At 45.4% G+C, this 24,371-nt stretch overlaps 1 protein-coding gene across 2 annotated transcripts; it reads right to left on the reverse strand.

Moving 5' to 3' along the window:
* Positions 1-1,745: 1,745 nt before the first annotated feature.
* Positions 1,746-24,336, reverse strand: BCL7C (BAF chromatin remodeling complex subunit BCL7C). 2 transcript variants are annotated; one of them, XM_083707563.1, is made up of 12 exons: positions 23,989-24,336; positions 22,633-22,755; positions 18,131-18,280; positions 15,114-15,289; positions 14,512-14,616; positions 12,308-12,386; positions 10,899-11,007; positions 8,160-8,321; positions 6,839-6,924; positions 4,454-5,203; positions 3,530-4,376; positions 1,746-3,154 (listed from the first exon to the last, which is right to left on the reverse strand). In XM_083707563.1, exons 5-10 carry the CDS (start codon positions 14,601-14,603, stop codon positions 5,060-5,062), a joined length of 672 nt encoding a protein of 223 aa, XP_083563689.1. In that variant the 5' UTR covers positions 14,604-14,616; positions 15,114-15,289; positions 18,131-18,280; positions 22,633-22,755; positions 23,989-24,336; the 3' UTR covers positions 1,746-3,154; positions 3,530-4,376; positions 4,454-5,059. The 2 variants fall into 2 exon arrangements, with proteins under 2 accessions (XP_083563689.1, XP_083563688.1); XM_083707562.1 differs by lacking the exons at positions 15,114-15,289; positions 18,131-18,280; positions 22,633-22,755; positions 23,989-24,336 and adding an exon at positions 14,991-15,107.
* Positions 24,337-24,371: the final 35 nt, after the last annotated feature.

Here is a 24,371-nt window from a genome sequence, read left to right on the forward strand (position 1 = left end):
AATGAATTAAAGGCTGCAATCCTAACAACTACTGGGGAGTAAGCCCCACAATTTCACTGGAACAACTTCTTTTTAAATTAATATTGTATAACTAACAAAAAGAAACAACAGCAGCTCCCATTAGTAGTGCAATAGCCATTAATACAGCCCATCTCGGTTTAAATATATAAGTAGACACAGTCATCTGAATGTTCTGTTAAGATATACAAACAAAGTTGGCATTTATAAGAAATGCATTCAAATGTATCAAGGGCAGTGAGGTCCTCAGACTACTGTACAATAGATAGTGGGTATTTTATCCTTCCAGGTGATTAAAAAGAGCTCACAAAATCCACTTTTGTTGTCCTGCTGTTAATTCCCAAGCCACAGGGGTATAATTCTAATGGGATTAGCATCTCTGTACACACGGTTAAAATTGCAGCCTTACTTATTCTCACATGGCACAACTGAGTCAGACCATATTGGTCCATCTAACTGTAGAATGGTAGAGTTGGCAGGGACCCCCAAGGGCCATCTAGTCCAACCCCCTGCAATGCAGGAAGTTCAATGTTGTGTACATATCGGGGGGGGGGGGACAGGACTGCAGTCCTAGGGGCCAAAGTAGCCCTCCAGGCCTCTCTGTTCAGCCCTTGGAAGTCTTCCTGGGTCATGCCCCTCACCATTCACGTTCCACATTCTACCGGAGTGCTTTTGACTTGCTAGATTGCGTCCTTGAAGTCCAGTAACGCTCTTGTTTGTCTGGATGGTGTATGGGGAGGAAAGTGTGTGGCTCTGTAGAAACCGCTGACTGTTATGTGGCTGGAATGCAGCCTAGGGTACAAAGGGAAGAGTCATATCTGTTGCTCCACCTACTCTGGCCCTGCCCACCACCAGCATCACACACACACACACACACACACACACACACACACACACACACACAGCTTGCACAAGGGAAAATGCTGAAAAGAGCTTCCCCAGTCTTGGTCTATATCGACTGGCAGCAGCACTTTGGGTAGCGTTTTCTCCACCACCTCGAGATGTTGACAAGCAAACCTGGAGTCCTCTGCTTGCAAAAGCATGTGCTACCCCCTCCTCACAGCGGTTCCACGCCATACATTAAAGCACATGGGTTCCCCCAAAGAATCCTGGGAGTTCTAGCTTCCTCAACACAGAACTACAATTCCCAGCACTCGTGACAAACTACAGTTCCTTCCAGGTGCTGGAAATCTTATGTGCTCAGATGTCTGGTGGGTGCTGAACTTCTTCCTACCATTAAAGCTGTGTCTTCTCTATCTTTAGAGTGTTGTTTATGCTGTACTTTTGTACTGTTTTATTGTTGTTAGCCGCCCTGAGCCCGGCTAAGGCTGGGGAGGGCGGGATATAAATAAAATTTATTATTATTATTATTATTATTATTATTATTATTATCTCTCTCCTCTCCCCAAAACCGAGGTTAGCTCTGTGCAAAGAAAAGTCATTTATGAAACAGCCCTGATTAAATGCACCCAAGGCATGTACAAAGCAATCAGGATGCTTAGTGAACTGTGACCGTCTGTATCATTATTAACTTTCAGGAGGAATTTGAAAACATCCCTGTTTACCCAGGCATTTGGTGACTAAATAATTCAATTCCAGATCCTTGGATGGGAGAATGCTTTCAACTGGTGAGGAAGGGCAGGACATCAATATATGCCATTAATAGTAATGATTCCGAGTTATATCAAAGTATACCTTCTCTCACACATGAACAGGCACACACGGGATCATGATGAGGAATCTCCTTTATAGACCAAGAGAATTACAATGTTAAATTGCTTATAAAACAATAGGTAAGAAAACAAAAGAAACATTAACACGTTATTGCTGAAATAAACAATAGCACACTCCCGCTGCTACTAAGGGCTTCGCTGAATGAGTGCCTTAAGGGCCTATGTTGAACATTTAAAAGCTCCCACATGGAAATCATTTCCATGCTTGACATTGTGCAAATACCACATGAGACATGATGGCCCCACAGTATGACCCTAATGTCTTTTTCAAGGCAAACCCACAACTGGAGTAACTTACTGGGGCTGGCTGCATGTGAGAAAGTACATGCACATGGGTCTGTTACATGCAGCAGACTACATGCAGGATTTGTGCAATTGTCACGTTTGAAGCACACTGAATTAACCCGAAAAAGGTATTGAGCCTTGGCCAACCACAAGAGGAATAAGGTGGGAGACCAACAACAGAGTATGCATTTCCATATGTTCCTGTAGTCCCTTTTTTATCTTTCAAAAAAACCAACAACTTTATTTTACTGTTCTTTAATGCTATCCCGAAATTTGACAGCTGAGAGGTGTAGGGATTATCACCTTGCCTAATGGTAGGCATAAGGGTTTGAGTCCTGTTCTTTTCGGCTCCTGCTCGGAGTCGATTTGGGCTGACCTTGAATTCAAAGTTCCTGATTACTGAGATCACTTGAAAGCCGCGTCTTGCAAATCTGAGGTGCAGATTTGGACTTGAAAAGCTAAACTGGGAGCAAGCAGGTTGTTGGTTTGCAGAAAAGAGCCGTGCTCAGAGGGCTAAAGCATGACAACAGCACAAACGGCCAATAATTTGGGGAGATTGCCCACAGCCCAGGTGGGTAGGGGGTGATGCCAGCAGCCATGATTGGTTGGCATCCTGCCCCAGGGGGGGAAAGCCAGCTAGCAGAGGGGGTGGATCTGAAGCATCCATTTGTGTGCTTTATGTACACAGTTCTATCCATGAGCAATGCTGCCCCACAAAACCCAGAGAGGCATTTGGTTTCGTTGTTCAAACAACCAGCACCCCTCAGTCCTCTTGTTACATGAAGAAGTCACAAGAAGGGCATTTTATCAAAGAGCAAAGCTAGCAAGGGGTGGTACTGAAGGACTGAACACATCCAATTTGTGGGAGCCTGTCAAAACCAGAATCTTCTGACGTTAAAACATCCCTCCTGGTTATCACCTGCAGTGGCACAGTTATCCAGGAACTATTATATGATGGCATTAAGGAGATACGGTGCTCTTAAAGCACCATGTCTCCATCTTGACAGAGTGGTTGGGAAACAGGGTGGGAGTGGGGAGAGGAGGAAGAACAGAAAGGAGTAGCAAAGCCCAGGCAACCAAAGAGAAAGCTAACAACTTTTGGGGTAAGGTATGGAAATGTGAGAGGGGACGCAGGTGGCGCTGTGGGTTAAAGCCTCAGCGCCTAGGACTTGCCGATCGAAAGGTCGGCGGTTCGAATCCCTGTGGCGGGGTGCGCTCCCGCTGCTCGGTCCCAGTGCCTGCCAACCTAGCAGTTTGAAAGCACCCCCGGGTGCAAGTAGATAAATAGGGACCGCTTACCAGCGGGAAGGTAAACGGCGTTCTGTGTGCTGCGCTGGCTCGCCAGATGCAGCTTTGTCACGCTGGCCATGTGACCCGGAAGTGTCTCCGGACAGCGCTGGCCCCCGGCCTCTTGAGTGAGATGGGCGCACAACCCCAAAGTCTGTCAAGACTGGCCCGTACGGGCAGGGGTACCTTTACCTTTTTATGGAAATGTGAAAGCTCCTGTACAGACACAGCTTGCTGTTGAGCAGCAAACTATAACGAAAAGAAAGTGTATATACACCACCAAACCCCAAATGCCGATTGATTCTCTACAATTCCACTAGTTTGGAACCTTTTTTGTCTCCTCATTCCTTCCAATTTTGCATCTGGATATGGGGGGAGAACCAGGAGTCCTAGGCTTCCAATACCCACCTTTCAACCTACAACACTCAATGCCCTTCTAGCAAAGGCTGGGCTCTATTTAGTCCAAGAAGCATGGGCTCAGACACATCCAGCTCCCTCTTCTCACCTCTGGAGATGAGCCTGCCTTCTTCTAGAAGCAGGAATAGAAGCCAAGCTCCCTTGCCATGAGTTATTGAGAGTCAGAAGTGATGAGGTCTCTGCCCCCAGACTGTTTCAGTTCTAAGGTTCTGAGCTCTACAAACATTCAGGAACAACAATGCAGGGAGTTTTTTCCTAAGCATATAGAGTTCCTTTTCCTTTCCCCAAACACAGCCCCTGCATATCTGGGATTAGGCAAAGGAGCTTTCAAGGCAGAGTACATAACATCTACATAGCTTTGACCTCCAGGACTTATTGCAGCAATTAATGGCCTATCCTTCCCTTAATCTGGGCTCCACAGTATCCTGTGTACCTAGAAAACTGTGTGAGAGATGATGTAATTTGCAATTCTGAAGAAGAGCTCAGAAACACCTCCACAATCCTCTCCTTCAAAAAAACGAAACAATACAATTATATGGAAATAAATAAATCAGGAAAGCCACAAATTCCCAGGTGGTTGTTTTTTTCTACCCCAGGTTAGAGAGTGTGAGGGCATCTGTGGGTTTCAAAGCCAAGCTGCATGGACCACCAAACCCACCCAAAATCCAAATTTTACAAGTGGGAAGAAACATCCGGCAAATACAGCCAAATACAGCTTGGCTTTGAAACCCACAGATGCCCTCACACTCTCTAACCTGGGGTAGAAAAAAACAACCACCTGGGAATTTGTGGCTTTCCTGATTTATTTATTTTTCCTAAATCAAGCCTTTGTTCCTTTTTCTTTGGGCTAGTGTGCTTATGCCTCCCTTCCTCTCTCACAGTGCCAGAGATCTCTATATGATGCATTAGGTCCACCGGGCCTTTCAGGAAACCTTCCCAGTTCCCTTTCGTCACCATAATCTCCCCACCCGCCTTTGCTTGAGCTTTGCTCCCCACCAGCACATTTCCTTTTAATACTGCGAATCATGCATGCACACTGTGGGGGGGAAAGGGGCTGTTGAATGTAAACAAACATGGCTTCTGAGGGTATCCAAGGATGGCCGCCATGTTTATTCACCAACAACAGTCTTCTGTTTGCCCAGCGGCTGCACCAGGGGGCAGCAAGCGTAGTGAAATGGTGACAGTACCCAGGTGGGCAAGGTGGCATAAAAGTGGGCTGGCCACCATATTTTAGCATAATATGTTAATATATATCTCCCAGCAAGTCCCCTCCCCCTCCCCTGTCAAAAGAGATGGGGAGAGCAAAAGCAGGCCTGAGGTTAAGCATCTGAGGGTTGGCTGGACTCCGACTCTTGTGCCTCACTGCGCATCCGCTTCAATGGTGGAGCCTCGGGCGGCTGTTCTGCCTCAGGCGTTGGTACTTCGAAGGCCTCTTTCGCGGGCTTCGCAGAGCCTGCTGTGTCCTGTGCGGGGAAGAGAAGGGAAAGGATCGTGTCCATGCTATAGCAAGGGGAGAACACCCACTTCTGCCTCTAGCCCTGCCCACCACTCCAATGTGGCCCCCAGAAGACTGCCCAGGAACAAATGTGGCCCTCAATCTGAAAAAAAGTTCCTCATACATGGTGTAAAGCGCACATGAATGTAAATGTTAGAGGAGCAAGATTAGCATTTTGAGAGTTCCGCTTAAATATCCTACAGCTTTTTAAATGTGTCTGTGGAAAGCGGGGGTGTTTGTTTTGGTGTTTTTGGTTTTATTATTTACTTGTGTTACTTTGTATTTTATTCTGTGAACTGCCCCAAGATCTTTTGATGGTGGGGGTTGTTATAAGAATTTTAAGGTCTCAAATATAGAATAAAGGTAAAGGACCCCTGATAGTTAAGTCCTGTCGCGAACGACTCTGGGGTTGCAGCGCTCATCTCACTTTACTGGCCGAGGGAGCCGACGTTTGTCCACAGACAGTTTTTCCGGGTCATGTGGCCAGCATGACTAAGTCGCTTCTGGAGAAACCAGAGCAGTGCACGGAAACACAGTTTACCTTCCTGCCAAAGCAGTACCTTTTTACCTACTTGCACTTTGACGTGCTTTCGAACTGCTAGGTTGGCATGAGCTGGGACCGAGCAACGGGAGCTCACCCCGTCGCAGGGATTCGAGCCGCCAACCTTCCGATCAGCAAGCCCAAGAGGCTCAGTGGTTTAGAACAAATATTCATAAATGCACACCTATCTAAATATATGAACCATGTGTCTGAAGTAGTATGGGAGAGCCAATTTGACTCTCCCAATGACCTCAAATATTCCTCTGCAGGAAGGGAGGCAAATGGGGAAAGGCTTCCCATTATCTTTTTGCTTACAAATCCTGTCTTAAGAGTGCATTCAGGAACCATCACAAAAGGCTGGCCAGGCTGCCCAGGTAATGCAATCAGTGACCATTATCGGGTATCCAGACAGACAGGATTTCTGCGGTAGACCACCTCCTTCTGTGATGTATGTATGATGTTTTGGGGGGTGGTCTTGGGCTACAGGGCGGGCAATTTCAAAAGTCTATATAAGGGCTTGCGCACCATTGTTCAGGGTTCTCCTCCCTCCTGTGTGTGATGAGTGAATAAAGATCAGGCTTACTAGCCACTTTGTTTCTCAATATACTCTGGTTGGCCTCTGTTTTCTCCTACTGATGGGGAACCCACTTAAGGACTCTATAGGGGCTCTGGAATACCCCAAAAGGGAGCAGTTTTTCTTATAACAGTGGTATATAAATTTAATAAATAAAATAAAATAAATAGGGTGTTACCAAGTAACAACCCCTCTCCAAGAAGCATTCTGCCTTGACCAACCCCCAAGCCTCACCCCAAAAGGCCACCACACTAAAACAGGTCTATTGTACGGCTTCAGCCACAAAGGAGAAACTTTGTGGAACATGCTGCAACACTGTCCGTTGACACATTTCAGGGAGATGAAGAAGCTGACTGAGTCAGGTCACTGGGTCTATCAAGCCGAATATGGTCTACTTGGAAATGTCGCCATCAAACCTAGGAGCTTTGGCATGCAAAGCAGGGCCTCTACCACTGAGCTCTGTCCCTTCCAAGGATCAACACCCTCACCTGGGTCTCTGATGTCTTGGAATCCGGCTCTTCTTTGGTAAGCATGGGAGGTTCATCTCTCCCCTCCAGAAGCAACACTCCAGACTCTGCCACCCAGGAGAGAAATTGAGAGATTGAACAAGTACGGAGTGTAAAACAAAAGGATTTAAAACCTCAGCGTCCTAGAATAGAATAGAATTTATTATTTATACCCCACCCATCTGGCTGGGTTTCCCCAGCCACTCTGGGCAGCTTCCAACAAAGTATTAAAATACAGTGGTCTAAAAAATAAAATAAAATAAAATACAGTGGTCTGTTAAACATTAAAAGTTTCCCTAAATAGGGCTGCCTTCAGATGTCTTCTAAAAGTCTGGTAGTTGTTCTTCTCTTTGACATCTGCTGGGAGGGCGTTCCACAGGGCGGGTGCCACTACCAAGAAGGCCCTCTGCCTGGTTCCCTGTAGCTTTGCTTCTTGCAGTGAGGGAACCGCCAGAAGGCCCTTGTGCTGGACCTGTGTCCGGGCTGAACGATGGGGGTTGAGATGCCTCTTCAGGTATACTGAGACAAGGCCATTTAAGGCTTTAAAAGTCAGCACCAACACTTTGAATTGTGCTCGGAAACGTACTGGGAGCCAGTGTAGGTCTTTCAAGACCGGTGTTATATGGTCTTGGCGGCCGCTCCCAGTCACCAGTCTAGTTGCCGCATTCTGGATTAGTTGTAGTTTCCGGGTCACCTTCAAAGGTAGCCCCACGTAGAGTGCATTGGAGTAGTCCAAGCGGGAGATAACTAGAGCATGCACCACTCTGGCGAGACAGTCTGTGGGTAGGTAGGGTCTCAGCCTGCATACCAGATGGAGCTGGTAAACAGCTGCCCTGGACACAGAATTGACCTGAGCCTCCATGGACAGCTGTGAGTCCAAAATGACTCCCAGGCTACACACCGGGTCCTTCAGGGTGACAGTTACATCTGTTGAATGGTCACTTTAAAATGTGAAGGTTCGTTATTGCTTCACAAGTTGTGTATGTCTTTAAGGGCCAGGGCAAATAACGAGACCCAGTCTTACAGCTGTGACACATAGCAGGTGCTGCTGAGTTGTGTTAATCAAGCTGTGTCAGCAATTGGGTATAGTATATAAGGAGCAGCACCTAGCTCTCTCATTACCCTGGGGGATGGGGTGGTTGTGTCGTGTCGGTTGTTGTTATTATCTTTAGTGTAAAAGGAGTTTTTGTTTTTGTTATTAAAACCTTTGTTAAACTTATTTTTGAGTTCCTTGTATGCATGGTCTCCCCAGCAAGCTCTCTGCAGCGCTACTAAACCGCAAACAGCCAACAACATCACCTACCTCCTTCCTGCCCCAGTAAAGGAGGCTGAGAGTCCTCCGCCTTGAGCTCCCCTAGTGGGGTGGGAGTTACAGTCTGGCTGCGGTCCAGGGTGGAGCTGGGGCTGGTGTCCCCGCCTTTCAGCAAGGAGGTCTCCGAAATGGAACTCTGATTGCTGTTCTCGTCTGCGGAAAGCGGAAAGCGGAGCATTAGGATTTGTCTGTGGCTGCTGTTATTGGGCAGCTTGGTGGTTGGGGGGATTATCCAAACGCCTCTTTGATTTCCCCATCCACCCTTCTTGCATGAATCCACAGGGTGCCTGGTGCCATTTTTAGGCAGGGCTTTTTTCCCCAGCTGGAACTTACTGGAACTCAGTTCTGGCACCTTTCAGATGGGCCACCATTGCCATTATAAGAGAATGAGGGAGGCATTCATGGTGAGTTCTGGCACCTCTTTTGCTAGAAAAATAGCACTGATTCTAGACATAATGTCAGCATTTCTATGTGCTTAAATAACAGAGCTGTTCCTCCCTCCAATCACATAGGGCCACTCCAGACTGGTTGGTGGTTTTCAGGGGTGTCTTCTGCAACATGTCACTAGTAACAAGGGAAAGGAGAGTGAGGGGAGAGACTTCATCAGGCAAGGCCTCCTTCCACCTGCCTTGCCTCCCTGCCCTGGCCCTGGGACTCCTCATAAGGAAGTTGTGCCTGGAGGAAGAACTGTGAGGGGAGAGATTCCATTAGGCAAGGCCTCCGTCCACTTGCCCTGCTCTACCCTCTAGTCTCTGCTTCTCAATTTGTATTGTATTTTATGTACTGTGGCTTGCCGTTTTATTGATTATAGTTTAGAAATTACTTACTGTAACTGTTGAGAGGATTTCTGTTTAACTTTTATATGTTGATATTATTACTTTATACTGTTCTAATGATTGTTGAATGTTACTTTTTTGATGTAGGCTGCTTATTTTAAAGTTTTGTTTTATTATCACATTTTTGTATTGCGTTAGATTGTTATAAGATGTACATTTCTTGTTTCTTCAGCTTGTCAACTGCCTGGAGTATTGTAAGATAGAAAGACAGTATACAAATTAAAAATGATGGGGGGGGGGGAATGATGAACCACTGTCTACCCATCATTCTACTTTGTAATTGGTTCTGGTTTGCTTCCCTTTCCTTCTCCTCCTACGATGAGGCTACATTTTAATATTTTAATGTTCCATTATTTTAATGTTGTATTTTATTTTTGTTTTTAAGTTGTAATTATTCATCTTGTTTTTATTATTGCTTGTAAGCCGCTCTGAGCCCGGCCTTGGCTGGGGAGGGCGGGGTATAAATAAAAATTTATTATTATTATTATTATTATTATTATTATTATTATTATTATTATTCCCCAATGTTCTCACACTATTGCTTTCTGGAGAGGCACTCCTGCACTTCAGCCCAACAAAAGCGGGACAAAGCCTGGAACATTTGCGGCAGAAAAAGGGAAATGATTTCAGCAGGAAGTTACAGGACCTACGCTGATTGCAAACAAAGCAGTATGGCTGCCCCAAAACTTTTGCAGGTGCAAAGAATATCAAGAGAGGAATTGTGAATAGCCACCCCAATGCCATCATCAGCTCAATTCAGAGAGGTTCGGCTGGTGCCTTCATTATACAGTGGTACCTTGGGTTACGAACTTAATTCGTTCTGGAGGTCCGTTCTTAACCTGAAACCGTTCTTAACCTGAGATACCACTTTAGCTAGTGGGGCCTCCCACTGCCACCATGCAATTTCTGTTCTCATCCTGAGGTAAAGTTCTTAACCTGAGGTACTACTTCCAGGTTAGCGGAGTCTGTAACCTGAAGTGTTTGTAACCCCAAGGTGTTTGTAACATGAGGTACCACTGTATATCTTTATGCACCAGGGGGAAAGTTTCTTCTTCAGCCTTTGCCTGGTTAACCATCTCTGTCCTTTAAAATGTGGGGGGAGGAGTTATTGGTTTGTTCTTGTTATGTGCTTTGTGGTTTTATTCTGCGTTTTTATGCTGTGAATCGCCCTGAGATTTTCTGATGAAGGGAGGTATACAAATTTAATGAATAAAAGTAATACTTTTTTTAAAAAAAATGAACACATGATAAAAAGCATGACAGGAAGGAAGTTCTTTCACATCAGTAATTTGTCACACACGAGATGTAAGGAGAGGCCCACAAAGCAATAAAGGGAAGCATCTTCCTGAATTAAGGAGCAGATATGAAATATTTTCCTTTAGCTTTGCAGAGCCCTATTCTGATGCCACCGCTCAGGCTGGCAGAGTGGCGCCTCTGGAAAGAGGCCACAGAAGAAGGGGAGGCAAGCCACAGGTGTTGAGGGTAGGATCCTAGACTCCACCTCTGCCACAAGCCCCTCTTTGTTTCTAAAACTGGGTATTTCTCCCTCTTTCAATATGCTTCATTCTAAACAGTAGCCAAGAGCAGGGGTCGCCAACCTTTATGGACCAGGGGGGCACATTTTTAATTTTTGAGAGAGCACCAGTCACAAAACAGCTGACATAGACAACACTGAAGTAAACATTGCCCTGCATATCCTTAATTTCCAGAAGCATCAAACAGAATCTCTTCCCAAAGTTAAATTTCAGATCACCTTTGGGGAAAACCTTTGGAGAACCAGTGAGGTGGAAGTGGCCTGAGCAGCCATGTGGCCTTGGAAGTATCCTGTCTCCCCGGCCTGACAAGTGTTTGTCCTTCCCCTCTCCTGCCCCCCCCCCCACCTTCCACAATGTACCATTGAGGTCCAGCATGAGCAGGGCTGGGTTCCTCCGAGGGCTGGGCATGCGGGCTCTTCGCTCTTTGGTCCGCTGCTGCTCGCTGTTGCCTGCCAGCCGCCTTTTCTCCTGTCGAGGAAGGAAAGGGAGCCAAGAAATAAGGGAAGCCTTGAAGAGGATAGGAAAGGGAGCTTGAGAGAAATTGATGTTTTAGCACGGCAGGGCCTCTTCTCTGGAACTCCCTACCTATTAATATTAGTCAGGCGCTGTGGGGTCTCAGGAAAAGCCACAGAGGCCTGTCGTTGTCCTGTTTTTTTGGTTAGCCTAACTGATGCCATTTTGCTTCTGTAAAAAAAAAACCTGCCTGCTTTAGAACAGGCATAGGCCCTCCAGATGTTTTGGGACTACAATTCCCATCATCCCTGGCTACTGGTCCTGTTAGGGATCATGGGCGTTGTAGTCCCAAAACATCTGGAGGGCCGAGTTTGCCTGCTTTAGAATTTAGGAGGGTGAGCCACAAATATGTGAAGACCAGATAAGGTTGCTAGGCGATTTTCAGGAAAACCTCCCTCTGCCAGGCAACTCTCCCCTTCAAGGTCTCCAGGCAGGGTGTCCTGTTTCAGATCAGCGCAAGGAACCTCAAAAGGGGGGGGGGGGGAGTCTATCACACTGGTGAGTGTGGTTTGCCCACTCTGTTTTACTCAGCTGAATAAAGGGGTGTTTATGGGAATCTCCTCTGTCTATGGCATTTATTGGCTTTTCAGTGACCAAGGCAGCTTGGGCCCGATTAGCGGACCCCAACAGCGCCTTCGTTGTACTGTTTTCAACACCAGCTAAACACTTCTTTGCTTAGGAAAGCCTACCCACTAGACATGTAATTTCATTCCCAAAAATGGAAAGAAGAAGAAGTCCCAGCAAAGGAAGAATGATACAAAAACTTATGGAATATGCAGAAATGGCAAAATCAGAAGAATAAGAAATCAAAATAACAAACTTTTTAATAAAAGAATGGAAATGGTTTATACTTACAGATAAATTGTAAACAGATAGGAATGTTGGCAGGGTTATTGTAATAATCTGCAGTTTCATAAGAACATATATTTAAAGAAGATGAACAAATGAGCAAATGTAGTTAATTAGGATATGCAGAAGATAGTAAAAATAAATTTAAGGAGCTGCAGAAAGAGGGGGGAGGAAGTCAAGTTTGGAAATGTCAAAATGATTGTAAAATCAGTGAAATGTATAAACTTGAAAATTTCATTATGTACTGTTGATTTTATCTATCTTTAGACCCCTTTTATTATGTTTACTGTTTTTATTACAGTTTTTAATGAAAATTTTATACTTTCCTATGTAAACGTCTTTTTTAAAAATTAAGTGTTATATAAACTGAGCTAAATAAATATAGAGATGGAACTATTCCCCATACCTCATCTCGGGGGTCCACAATAGGTACCCACTTGTAGATCCGAAGAGATGTGTCCCCAACCGTCACCCACCGCTTTTCCCTAGGAAGCAGAGAAGAGCAAATGGTGTGATTGTTATTAATCAATTAATTAGTATTGTTAATTATGTAAGTTGCAGCTTCCCATGTGAACCCCACAACCTATTTCACCTCAAGGAAACTTCCAGCAGTCATTTACAGAGAACCAGTTGACAGGAAGGGGGTCCTAAATATTATATTTCACATGCATTTATATAAGGAAACATTTAATATCCTGCTATTCCACTAAAGAACCTTTGGTGGCTCATAATGGCAAATATATAACAACAACAAGAATTTTTTAAAAAACAAACAAACAAACCTAAAAACAGCCATAAAAGAAAAAATTGAGTCTAATGGAAACTGGACCACCACCAGCAACTAAAGTGGGCCAAATGTTTTAATAAAGAAAGACATTTTAGTTGCTCATCAAAAGACAAGCAGCAAGGTGGATGAAGCCTTCCTTGGGAAGAATATTATACTGTACAGTGGTACCTCTGGTTACGAACGCTTCAGGTTACAAGCTCCGCTACCCTGGAAGTAGCTGCTCCTGCTTGCGAACTTTGCCCCAGGATGTGAATGGAAGTCGCACACTGGAGGTGTGCACATACCAGGAGGCCCCATTAGTGAAAGCGCGCCTTAGGATAAGAACGGTATCAGCTTAAGAACGGACCTCCAGAACAAATTACGGTAAGTTCGTAACCAGAGGTACCACTGTGCAGCCCTCGGAGCCACCACTGAGCAGGCATCATTACACATTCCTGAGCTGGTGTAATGTATCAGCTAATGGATGGAGCTGTGAATCAAGAAGCCTTCAATTCCAGTTCCACCTCTGCTATGACTTGGCTATGTAGCCTTAGGCCAAGGATAGCCAAGGCGGTGTGTACCAGGTATTGTGGACTACAACTCCCATCAGCCCCAGCCAGTATGGCCAATAGTCACAGATGAAGGGAACTGTAGGCCAGCAACATCTGCAGGGCATCAGGTTGGCTTACTCTGCCTCATCCCACCTAACGTTGGGGCTGTGAGGAAGAAATAATGGAAAGGAAGCAGTGCTTTTCCAAAGCCCTCCCTGGAAAGGAAGCAAATGTGGTAATTTCTTGGCTGGCAAATCTAGGATCACCCCATGCCACCAATATCAATGGACGGAATAATAATAATAATAATAATAATAATAATAATAATAATAATATACTTGTACCTTGCCCATCTGGCTGGGTTTCCCCAGCCACTCTGGGCGGCTTCCAACAAAGATTAAAAATACCTTAAAAATACAGTGGTACCTCAGGTTACATACGCTTCAGGTTACAGACTCCGCTAACCCAGAAATAGTGCTTCAGGTTAAGAACTTTGCTTCAGGATGAGAACAGAAATTGTGCTCCGGCGGTGCGGCAGCAGCAGGAGGCCCCATTAGCTAAAGTGGTACTTCAGGTTAAGAACAGTTTCAGGTTAAGTACGGACCTCCAGAACGAATTAAGTACTTAACCCGAGGTACCACTGTACATAAAAACTTCCCTAAACAGGGCTGCCTTCAGATGTCTTCTAAAAGTCAGATAGTTGTTTATTTCCTTGACATCTGATGGTAGGACTTTCCACAGGGTAGGCGCCACTACCGAGAAGGCCCTCTGCCTGGTTCCCTGTAAGTTGGCTTCTCACAGTGAGGGAACTGCCTTAAAAAATGCAACTTGACAATCCCCATTCCAAAATGCATTTGGCAAACATTCGCAACAGTGCACGAAACAGATCATGTGCTTCCCAGTGTGAAACTCTGGGCTGGAATACACAGGAGCACAGCAGCTCCAGCAGGTCAGATCATTGGTGCAACTAGTCCAATATGGCCTACACGGACTGGCAGGAGCTCACACAGGTTTCAGACAAGGGACATTCCCAGCCTCAGCTAGGGACACCAAGGTTTGAAACTGGGGCCTTCTGCTCTAACACTGAGCTGCAGCCCCTCCCTGCAGCCCCAAACACAGCTGCCAAGCCCTCCGAACCAGACAGATGTTGTGCCGCATGCACCCCAAAGCCCAAATTGACCCCTCGCCACCTGCACCGTGGCAACCAGCTCACAACCCTTCTAAAAATGGATGCAGCCAGAGATGCCAGGTCCCTCCAAAAGTTCCTCCGGCCCCTACGCCCATCGGCCTCACCATCTTCGGACATGCTCGATGGCTGCCATCACTTTCTTGATGTCATCTTTTGCCCGGCTGCGTGTCTCAGCTCGAACCGCCCGTCCAGACATCACCGGGGAGCAACTTTGGAGAGTTGAGCAGAGTGTGGAGGCAGATGCGGAGGAGAAACTGAGAGCGTTACAACTGGGATTGCTTTGTTTTGCTTATGTTCTTCTGCTCTCTTTATCCCATTTCTTTCTTCCTTTCTCTTTCTTTTTTCCTTCCTTTCTTTCCCTGTTCCTCTGCCCCTCTCTGCCTCCTTTTGCTGACTATCCGAGCACGGAACTAGAAATATTCCCTGTGCATCACTCTGCCATACGGATATCCAGCCATAGCCTGCCTCTCCATCAGTCAGTCTTCCTCCTCTGTCAGTTTGCGTCAATATTTTGCTGTTTCTCTCCTCTTTCGGTTTCTTGGTTTTTGGTTTTTGGTTTTAATCTGAGCCCTCATCTACTCACAATTCTCCCTTTCGGCTTAGTCCGACGTTAATCTCTACTTCCTCCTCTTTGTCTTCTTTTTCCTGTCCTCTGTTTGTCGGGGGGTGGGGGAAGAAAAAAGAAAACGGAAAAAAGGCGGCTCACCATCGGAAGAAAATAATATAAGTTCTTTAGGTTGTTTTTCTTTTTTCGTAGAGATTTGCAGCACAGGGAGCGCCCTCTGGTGACTAGGAGAGCTGGAGAAGACGAAGAAATTGACAGTCTGAAACAGAGGATTGCATCCTTTTTGATAAATGCAGAGAGGCAGATGATGGAGCAGCCTGCAGGTGGAAAGACAGATTAAGGATGGGCAAAAACAGAGCAAGCGATTAATTGTGTACACTTCTCCTTTGAGCTCAGAAGAGATGCTCGGTTGATCATTTATATCAGAGCTGCAAGTTTTAAACATCAGGTGGGACGGCAGGAAGGTAGCACCTTTTACTAGGACCAGCTAAAATGCAACAAGACAAGCTTTCAAGGGCTATGTACAGACTCCAATTTATTCTACATCCATTTAGCACTGCCTTGGGAAGCAGCATACGCACGACTTAACCACAATCTGTATCTATCCTGTCCTTTCTTATGAAATGCTGCATTTTGGCACGTTTTTTCCAAACCAGATTTGATCCGAATTGAGAAAAAGAACAACCTAGCTGCATATTAAGCTGGCAATGTTTCTCCAGTCCTGTGTGTTACTCAGAAGTACATCTTGTTATAGTAAATGAGGTTGAGTGTGTGTAGCGCTGCACATTTACTTTGGAGTAAGTCCTACTGAATTTAATGAGACTTACTTCTGAGTAGGCACACTTAGGACTGCACTGCTAGCTTCCGCTCCTGGGCACATTTTTTCAGTGGTACGCCCCAATTGAATTCATTGTCACTTATTTCTGAATAAATGTGCATACAAATCACACAGGCAGGTAGATTGCTAAATGCAGAACAGATATTGCATCTTCAAGAGGAGCTGCACCTGTTGCATGCCTATTAGAACTACAGAGCCTGTGCCGGAAATTGTGTGGCGACCCAAAACCTATGACAGAAGGGTGGGCTGGCAGCAGTCATTCAGCCGTGAGAGGAATCTAACACTCTGCACATGCTCAGGAGATCTTCCTCCTCAGTGGGGTGGGGCAGGGAGGGAAGAAAGCGGCAACCTTCTGTCAAAAAAAGCAGCTGTTTTCACAATATTATTTTTTAAAACATTTTTTTACAATTAGCATGTGTTTTTCTCCACTGTCTATTTTCTTTTCCCATGCCACCACCCCCCCCCCACGCTTTTCAAAGCCTATGAGACAGAACCAGTTAATCTCCGAAAGCTGCTTTCTGGGGATTGGACTTGAGAAGCTCAGCCATGTTCCCACACGGCGCTCAGATCCTTGCGGTGAGTCAGAGGCGTTTTTTGGGGTCGCCATTTCCTCAGCCCAGCCTTTGCAAGGCCAAGGGGGGGAGGCCCACGTGCTTCGGGACCCAGTGGTACACTTAGATAATTTTAGGCTGAGGAGGATTTAATGCTCTTAAAGAGGCCCCCTCTTTCAATAGGACCTGCATTCTTTCACTAAGCCCCCCCCCCCATGTCTACACTGCATTTAAAGCAGTGTCATGCCACTTTAGACCCTCGTGGCTTTGCTCAAAGAAATCCATCGTTTGCCCAGGGTGCTCTGAGTTGTGAACAGGCCCCCATTTCCCCCCCCCCCATGGCTACAGTCCCCAGAGTTCCCTGGGTTTGGATTTCATGGCAGCTGTTTTTATTTTATTTGCGGGGGTTCCATTTTAAACATATTCTGTGGTTCCTTGAGCAATTGGAAAAGGTGTGTGTGTATGTATGTATATAGTGCTTTTTCTAAAAAAAAAAAGTTTAGGGGTGCTCTCATTTTCCTACTCATATTGAAATACTGCCTCTCAATGAGGTGAAACTTAGATTCACAGAATGTTTAGGGGTATGCGTACCCCCAGAAAAAAGCACTGTATAGATTTCTATAAGAGCCCTGCAGGCAAGCTTGGCCCCAAGACACTCTCTCCTGCCTAAGATGACAGACAGGGTGTACAAAAGCCAACCGCACCGGCAGCCAGCTCTCACTTTGGAATCAATGGGGCAGGGTCATCTGAAGACAGCAGGCTAGGTTGGGGGGTGGGTTATAGGGCAGGCAGTGGTGGTTGGGACTGGTGGGGCAGAAAGCCGGGAGGCCAACGGTAGGTGGAGCCAGAGCCAATGAGAGGCGGAGTCAACTAATTGCAGTTTCCTCCCTCTCTTCCTCCATATTGAGTTGTACAAGAGAAACACTGAGACTAAGGATGGGGAAGCTGACATGCTGTGTCACCCTTTCAACTGACGACAACAACAACAACAACAACAACAACAACAATTTATTTATACCCCGCCCATCTGGCTGGCCTTCCCCAGCCACTCTGGGCGGCTTCCAAAAAAATATTAAAATACTGTAATACACCAAACATTAAAAGCTTCCCTAAACAGGGCTGATTGTAAGTTTTATAAAAAAACAAAAACAAAATAGGTAGGTCAGTGGGGGCTGCCTGAGGGCAGACTCAGGAGCGGAGGAAGGGGGGTGCAGTGGGTGAGGACCGCCCTTGGTGTCACCACTGAGGCGGGTGACAAAATGGCGGGCGACACTCACTGTGGAGCCTGCAATGCACCCGAGCCACGCATCTCTGCTGGGAGTGATGCGGTGGCTTGGGCGCCCACAGGCTCCCCGCTGCCCCAAATGGTCTGCCCACCGCCTCCCCCTCAGCTGTAGGGCGGCTAAGTGGGAGGAGGCAGCCAGACTCCTTGGCAGCCCCGCGGAGCGTTCTGTCCCGGTTCACCCCGCCCCATGGGTGGCTGGCCCCACCTCTGGGTGCAGGGCACGCGTGCTGCCCCAGGCACCCAATTGGCTTGCTCTGCGGCTGGGCAGACTAAGGTTATTAGGGCAGTATCTTATTTGTAGGGTAACTAGCATCCTATAACCAGCATTCTTGAGTCTAATTAATGCAAGAAGGGGTTAATGCCATAGAGTAAGCTGTCCTGCCAGGCTTATCGGCTATGCCACTTCCCCTCACCTCAGGAGGAAATGGGCAGCCAAGCCTTTTGTTGTACTCAGTCTACGTATGAGGGGCAGCCTCCATGCCACAACTGGAATACTGTGTCCAATTCCGGACACCACCATGGAAGAGGGATGTTGACAAGCTGGAACGTGTGCAGAGGAGGGCGACCAAGATGATCGAGGGTCTAGAAACCATGCCTTATGAAGAACTGTTGAGAGGAGCTGGGTATGTTTTGTCTGGAAAAGAAGTGATAGAGGAGATCTGATAGCCATCTTCAAATATCTAGACAGCTATCACATGGAAGATGGAACAAGTTTGTTTTCTCCTGCTCCGGAGGGTAGGACTCGAACCTTCAAGTTACAAGAAAGGAGATTCCGACTCAGAATCAGGAAGAACTTTCTGACAGTAAGAGCTGTTCAAGAGTCAAACAGACTCCCTTGGGAGGTTGTGGACGCTCCTTCCTTGGAGGTTTTTGAACATCTGTCACGTATGATCTAGATTCCTGCATTGCAGGGGCTGGACTACATGACCCTTGGGTCTCTTCCAACTCTACAATATTATGATTCTATGATGTACTTAATATTAAGGGTGTGTCCTGCAAACCTTCAGCACACAGGCACTCTCAGGGCAGCTTAACCTCTTGTTATCCTCTTAGGATAAAAACCAATATAAATCAAACAATAAAAACCAGTGAAACAGCAAGAAACAACCGATAAATCATACTGAATACAGTACATATATAAAAAATAAGGAACAGCTAGTAAAAACTATGACTGGCTTAGAAGCCCTAAAAAGTTCTAAATCCGATTGATGGATTGCACTTTTGTACCGCCCACCAACCTGGTCAGTTCACAGAATTATTTTGTAAAAAAAGCACAATCCAGGATTTTTTTTTAAAAACCCAAAAGCTGTAAAAACCTTGGAAGAATTGGGCTGCGGTCCTATGGGGCTTCCTTCTGTGCAGTCATGTAAAGGATTTGCTTTGTAAAAAGCACCCGAAATCCTCCTTGGGGACAGATGGGGTGCCACTACCAACAAGGCCCCCTCTTTACCATCATGGAGGTGCTTGTGAAAAGGTACGCTACCCTCAAGCTCTTGGGAAGAAGAGGGAGATGGTTTTGAAAAGGGCAATCAACAAGAATAAATGCACATTCTGTGCAAAGGGACTGTGGAAGGGAACACGTGGATCGTGTTTCTGCGCCTTTCCCACTGCAACCCCCTTGTCTCCTTGAGTTCAGATAACATTGTCATTTCCTTAGGAAAATGACAGGGGAAACCCCAGCCAGCCAGCCTGCTTCCTTAAGGAAAGTAACCAGCAAAATTCCTCGGGTAGCCCAACAAGATGGATTATCGTTCGCAGCTTGACCACATAATGTTGCAACCCAGCATCACTCTTGGCCTCCCAGAGCTGAAGACAAGGCTCAGTTGCCCTCGCTCTGCAGCTAGGCTTCTCTACTCCCCAATTCCCTCTGTGTCATGGATGGGGTGAGGCCCGAGGGACAAAGGAAACCCCTCAAGCTTCTCTGTCTGGCCCACAGATCTCTCCCGAGGCCACATCCTCCTCCGTGGCCTGGATTCGAATCCTGTGTGTTTCTGCCTAGCTGGAATGTGTCCTTGCATTCAGATGATGATGCCTCCTGCTCACCTGGGAAGAAGGAGTGTGTGTAGAAACTGCCCTGCCCTTTTTGTTGGGGATTTTAGGGAAAGACCTGCCAAAAAAGTTGAAAAACATCTTCACGAGAGTTTTGGTAGCACAAGGATGGAAGACTGAAGAAACCCCAGCTAAAGAATCATGGCAAGAAAAATAGATGGACTATGCAGAACTGGCAAAACTGACATATAAGCTACAGGAAGAGGATAGCTGTGATTTTAAGGATGAATGGGAACCCTTTACAAAGTATCTGAAGACGCAACAAAGCGAACTGGACTCCTTGGCAGGTTTTGAATAAACATTCACAATCTTTTTATTGATAATAATCAGCTAAATAGTTTGAGGATCTATACTACTTTGTAACATGCAGGGAACAGCATTCTTAGAGAAACCAAGGACTGGAACTGAGGGAAGCCGGGGTGGGGTGGGGTGGGGGGGTTATGTGTGGGAGGGGGGAGGGAGAAAATGGGGGGGGGACAAGGATGATTTGTTTTTGGAAAATATGTCTTGTTATAATTTTGAATTAAAAAATTAAAAAAAGAAAGAAACTGCCCTGCCCATACAAAGGGAACATTTGCATCCAGCGCTGTGGGTGTGGCCCTCAGGAGGTTTTCCCAGAGGGGACTGAGGCCCTCGGAGTGGAAAAGGTTGCTCTCCCTGCCCTGATCTATAACATTATGCTGGGGAAATTGCCCCATCAATTTTCAAATAGTAACAAATTTCCCGGGAACTGTAGTTTGTTCAGGGAATTGCTGGAAATTGAAGCTCTGTGAAGAAGGGTCTCCTAACAAATAGCTCTGAATAGCTCAGTTGGCACAGCATGAGATTCTTAATCTCACGGTTGTGGGTTCAAGCCCCACAATGGACAAAAGATTCCTGCATTGCAGGGGGTTGGACTAGAAGAACCTCATGGTTCCTTCCAACTCTCAGCACCCTTAAGAAACTATAGATCCCAGGGTTTGTTGGTGGGTGGGTGGGGTTCTAGCGAGACAAACAAGAAAGACTAGCAAGCACAAGGCTAATGTCACTCTGCACCTGGACAGAATAGTCAACTCTTTAAGCATGTATAGCACACTCCGTTTAAAAAGAAAAATCTTTGTGGCGAAGAGTTCTGTGTAGCCCAAAAGCTTACATTTGCCAACACCACATATGCATCTTAAACAAATTATGTTCATTTGTTCCTGCAAAAATCCGCACCCATCCATTCTTGCTCCCTTATCCCGCCCCCTGAAAGGATGTGGGTCGTAGGGTCTGGGTCAGCATCGTACTTCATTCCTTACATCATATGGGTGGTAACTGTGCCCATGTGTCCAGCACCCCAAAGTGAGATTTTCAGAATGGTGACCATGAGAATCGGCTTTAAAAAAGAAAAAGGGAAAAAAGAAAACATTCCTTTCTAAACAAATCTTCCGGTATTATTTTACGATAAGCCATCTAGGCTTTTGGGTTTTCCCCCCCGCCCTTGACCTGACTTTCCGTAAAAGTAAATTCCGTATTGATTTTAATTTTATAATCTTTTACTATTTTATGACTGTGTGCATTATCATTAACTACTTTGATGTACGTGTCTAGGTTTATAAACTTTTTTTTTATCATAGTGTGTATTGTGAGTGTCAGTGTGGGGGCAAACTTCCTGGTGACACAGAGTTCTCGCTCAAACAACTGACAGTTTTGACGAAACCACACAAGAATGATCATGCTGTGATACGCCAAGGAATCCTGCTGGCCTGGCATTCTCTCCCTGACAGTGGTCAGCCTAGGTGCCTCAGGCAGGGCCACAGTGGATCAGCCATGTGGAGAAGGATGAAATTATCATTTTGGGGAAGAATATCTGCTGTAAAGATGAATGTGCTACCTAAGATGTTGTTCTTATTTCAAACAAACCCAGTGATCAGTGGGGTGGGACACTTTAAGGATTGGCAAAAAGCATTATCAAGATTTATCTGGCAGGGGGGAACCAATAATTAAATATAAACTTCTCACAGATATAAAAGAAAGAGGTGAATTCTCCCTACCAGACTTGAAATTATATTATGAGGCGTCCTGCCTTTGCTGGCTGAGGGATTGGATATTGTTGGAAAATACAGACTTACTAGATTTAGAAGGATGTGATAACAGATATGGATGGCACACATATTTATGGTACTGTATGACAAAGTCAAAGTTCATAGAAGGTTCCTGAAGCACATAATAAGAAAATCAATTTATGAGATATGGAATAGATAGAAAGGTGTGGATCAGCCATGCCATTTAAGAGCATAAGAGCCTGTTGGACCAGGCCAATGGCACCCTCTTCTTACAGCAGGCAACCCATGGCAAGCCTGAAAGCATTCCCAGCAACTGGCACAGTGGAAACAGAACACTGTCAGTGGGCTACGATCGACTTTCTCACCACAATGCCTAATTGTTTACACCTCAACCTTTCCTCTAACCTAGTAAGTACCAAATGTTTTAACATTTCGTCAAAGATGAGTTGCCCATCCCCTTGATTACAGACTCACCAAGTGTCCCTATTGTCCAGGGACAGTCCTGACTCAAGGGTTGGTCTGCATAGATAGGATAATTTTTTCAGCCCAACTTCTATTCCCCATTTCCAGGGTTTCTCTGCACAAGGGGGAAAACATCCTTTGCGGTAACATTGATTAGCAAATACAGTGGTACCTTGGTCCTCAATTTAATCCGTTCCAGAAGTCCGTTCCAAAACCAAAGCATTCCAAAACCAAGGTGCACTTTCCCATAGAAACTAATGTAAAATGAATTAATCCGTTCCAGACTTTTAAAAAAACCCCTAAAACAGCAATTTAACATGAATTTTACTATCTAACGACACCATTGATCCACAAAATGAAAGCAATAATCAACGTACTGTACTATAAAATAAATAAGACAGTATTGTAGATGATAAAAATTAAAATTACTGTATTATTTTTTTCTTACCTGCACTGATGATAGTCATTGTTTGGATGGGGTGCTTTTATCCATTTCCACAGTCACACAATCAATCAATCAGTAGCTGAACTGGGTTCCAGACAGTCACAAAAACAAATTAATTGAAAATACCTCCAAAACAAACACAAATTAAATAGCAAAAAGAAAAGCGCCGAACTTAAATCTGTTCCAGAAGAAGTCCATTTGACTTCCAAAATGTTCAAAACCCAAGGTACAGCTTCTGATTGGTGCAGATGCCCCAGAAACAATAGCCGACAGCCACATAGGATGTTCGGCTTCCAAAAAGTGTTCGAAAACACTTTTGGAGTTTGAGAACCAAAGCGCTTGAAAACCAAGGCGTTTGAGAACCAAGGTACCATTGTAAAACTTTGAACTTGCTTTTCTTTTCTATTTTGGTCTGGTTGTTTATCCTGATATCCTTGCACCCCACTTTTTTTTTGGCAAATAAAAGATCCCCTGCTGTACAGTCTCTGTCCTGATAAGCTTTGGCACACACAGCAAGGCTGTTGTTGAAAGTTTGCTATCCGGTTCCACCACTACCGCCAAACCGGGCTGTAACAGTGTGTCTGAGCTTTCTTACTTAAATTACACAGCATTCTTCTTAATTGGGCAAAACTGACCTTTCGGGAACTGGTGAGTGAAGCATGTCGAGGTTTGGTCTAAGTACTTTTTGTAGTCCTTCCAATGCATAATACTCCCAAACCAGTTTTGATAATAAATAATTATTTAACTAATCATTTATATTTTAACTAATTCATAGATCAAGCAATTACAGTCACATATCCAGTTGCTCTTTGGAGATACTGAAGGATAAAATATGCAGTGATCAAAAGCTGTCCATTTCAACTGTACCTGGAAGTCAGTTCCCTGGAACATAGTGGGTCTCACTTTTAAGTAAATAGGCTCACGCTGCACAGCTTAAGGCAATTCATTGAAACCGCTATAGGTTTCAGCCACATTTAAGTTTATTTTTCTGTTATATTTTCCAAAACCAAATTTATTTATTTTTAAAAAAATCTATTTTTATTATTGGATCAGCTTCGACAGGTGTCAGAAGAAGCACTCTGGATACTCGGGGATGGGATGGCCCAGAAGAAATTGCATAGGTTCCCAAATTGTTTTCTGCTAATTTTAAACAATTTTTTTAAAAAAATAACACTTAATTCTGAGACCCCCAATATTTTAATAACGACCCACACTTAAAAATCCCGGGGGGGGGGACTGAATTCCACCCCTGAATGGATCTTTCCTAAATAAATTGAATCCATGCTTTCCAGTTCCTCCAAACTCTTCATAATTCAGCTTCTCCTATGTTGCTGTCTTTTTCTCTCTCTCTTTACTGACCTGCTGTTTTGTAATCATTTAATGCACCGGAATTTTAACTTGGTTGCTTTTCATGTTTGGATTGGCTCTGGAAAATCCTTGAAGACAGAAATATTTGGATGGAGTTGAATTAAATCATAGGGTCTGCAGCTTCCTCTCTCTGATCTTCCCACCCTAGCCCCAAAATTTAAAAAATGTAACCGCGGCCCCTTTAAGTCCCACGAGCTGACTTTTGGCCCGGGGGCAAGTGGACGGCCATTCATCGGTACCCCAAGGAGAAGGGGGCGGAGAGAGGCATGCGGCCCGCGGGCCGTGCCCTCTCGCCTGCCCCTTGATCTGCCCGCGCTCAGTTACCCCCGCGGACGAGCGCGGCTGGTCAGCGCCAAGTTTCGTGGAGGTGGGGG

This window comes from Podarcis gaigeae (assembly GCF_964106915.1).
Source record: "Podarcis gaigeae genome assembly, chromosome: 13".
Lineage (NCBI taxonomy): Eukaryota > Metazoa > Chordata > Lepidosauria > Squamata > Lacertidae > Podarcis > Podarcis gaigeae.

What these genes read in the sequence shown, in the direction of transcription:
- BCL7C (XM_083707563.1), bottom strand. Translation starts at nt 14,603, where the DNA reads ATGTCTGGACGGGCGGTTCGAGCTGAGACACGCAGCCGGGCAAAAGAT. An exon ending in ATCGAGCATGTCCGAAGATG is followed by an intron (nt 12,387 to 14,511) that starts GTGAGGCCGATG and finishes TCTGCTTCCTAG; the next exon opens with GGAAAAGCGGTGGGTGACGG. An exon ending in CCAAGACATCAGAGACCCAG is followed by an intron (nt 5,204 to 6,838) that starts GTGAGGGTGTTG and finishes TTCCCCGCACAG; the next exon opens with GACACAGCAGGCTCTGCGAA.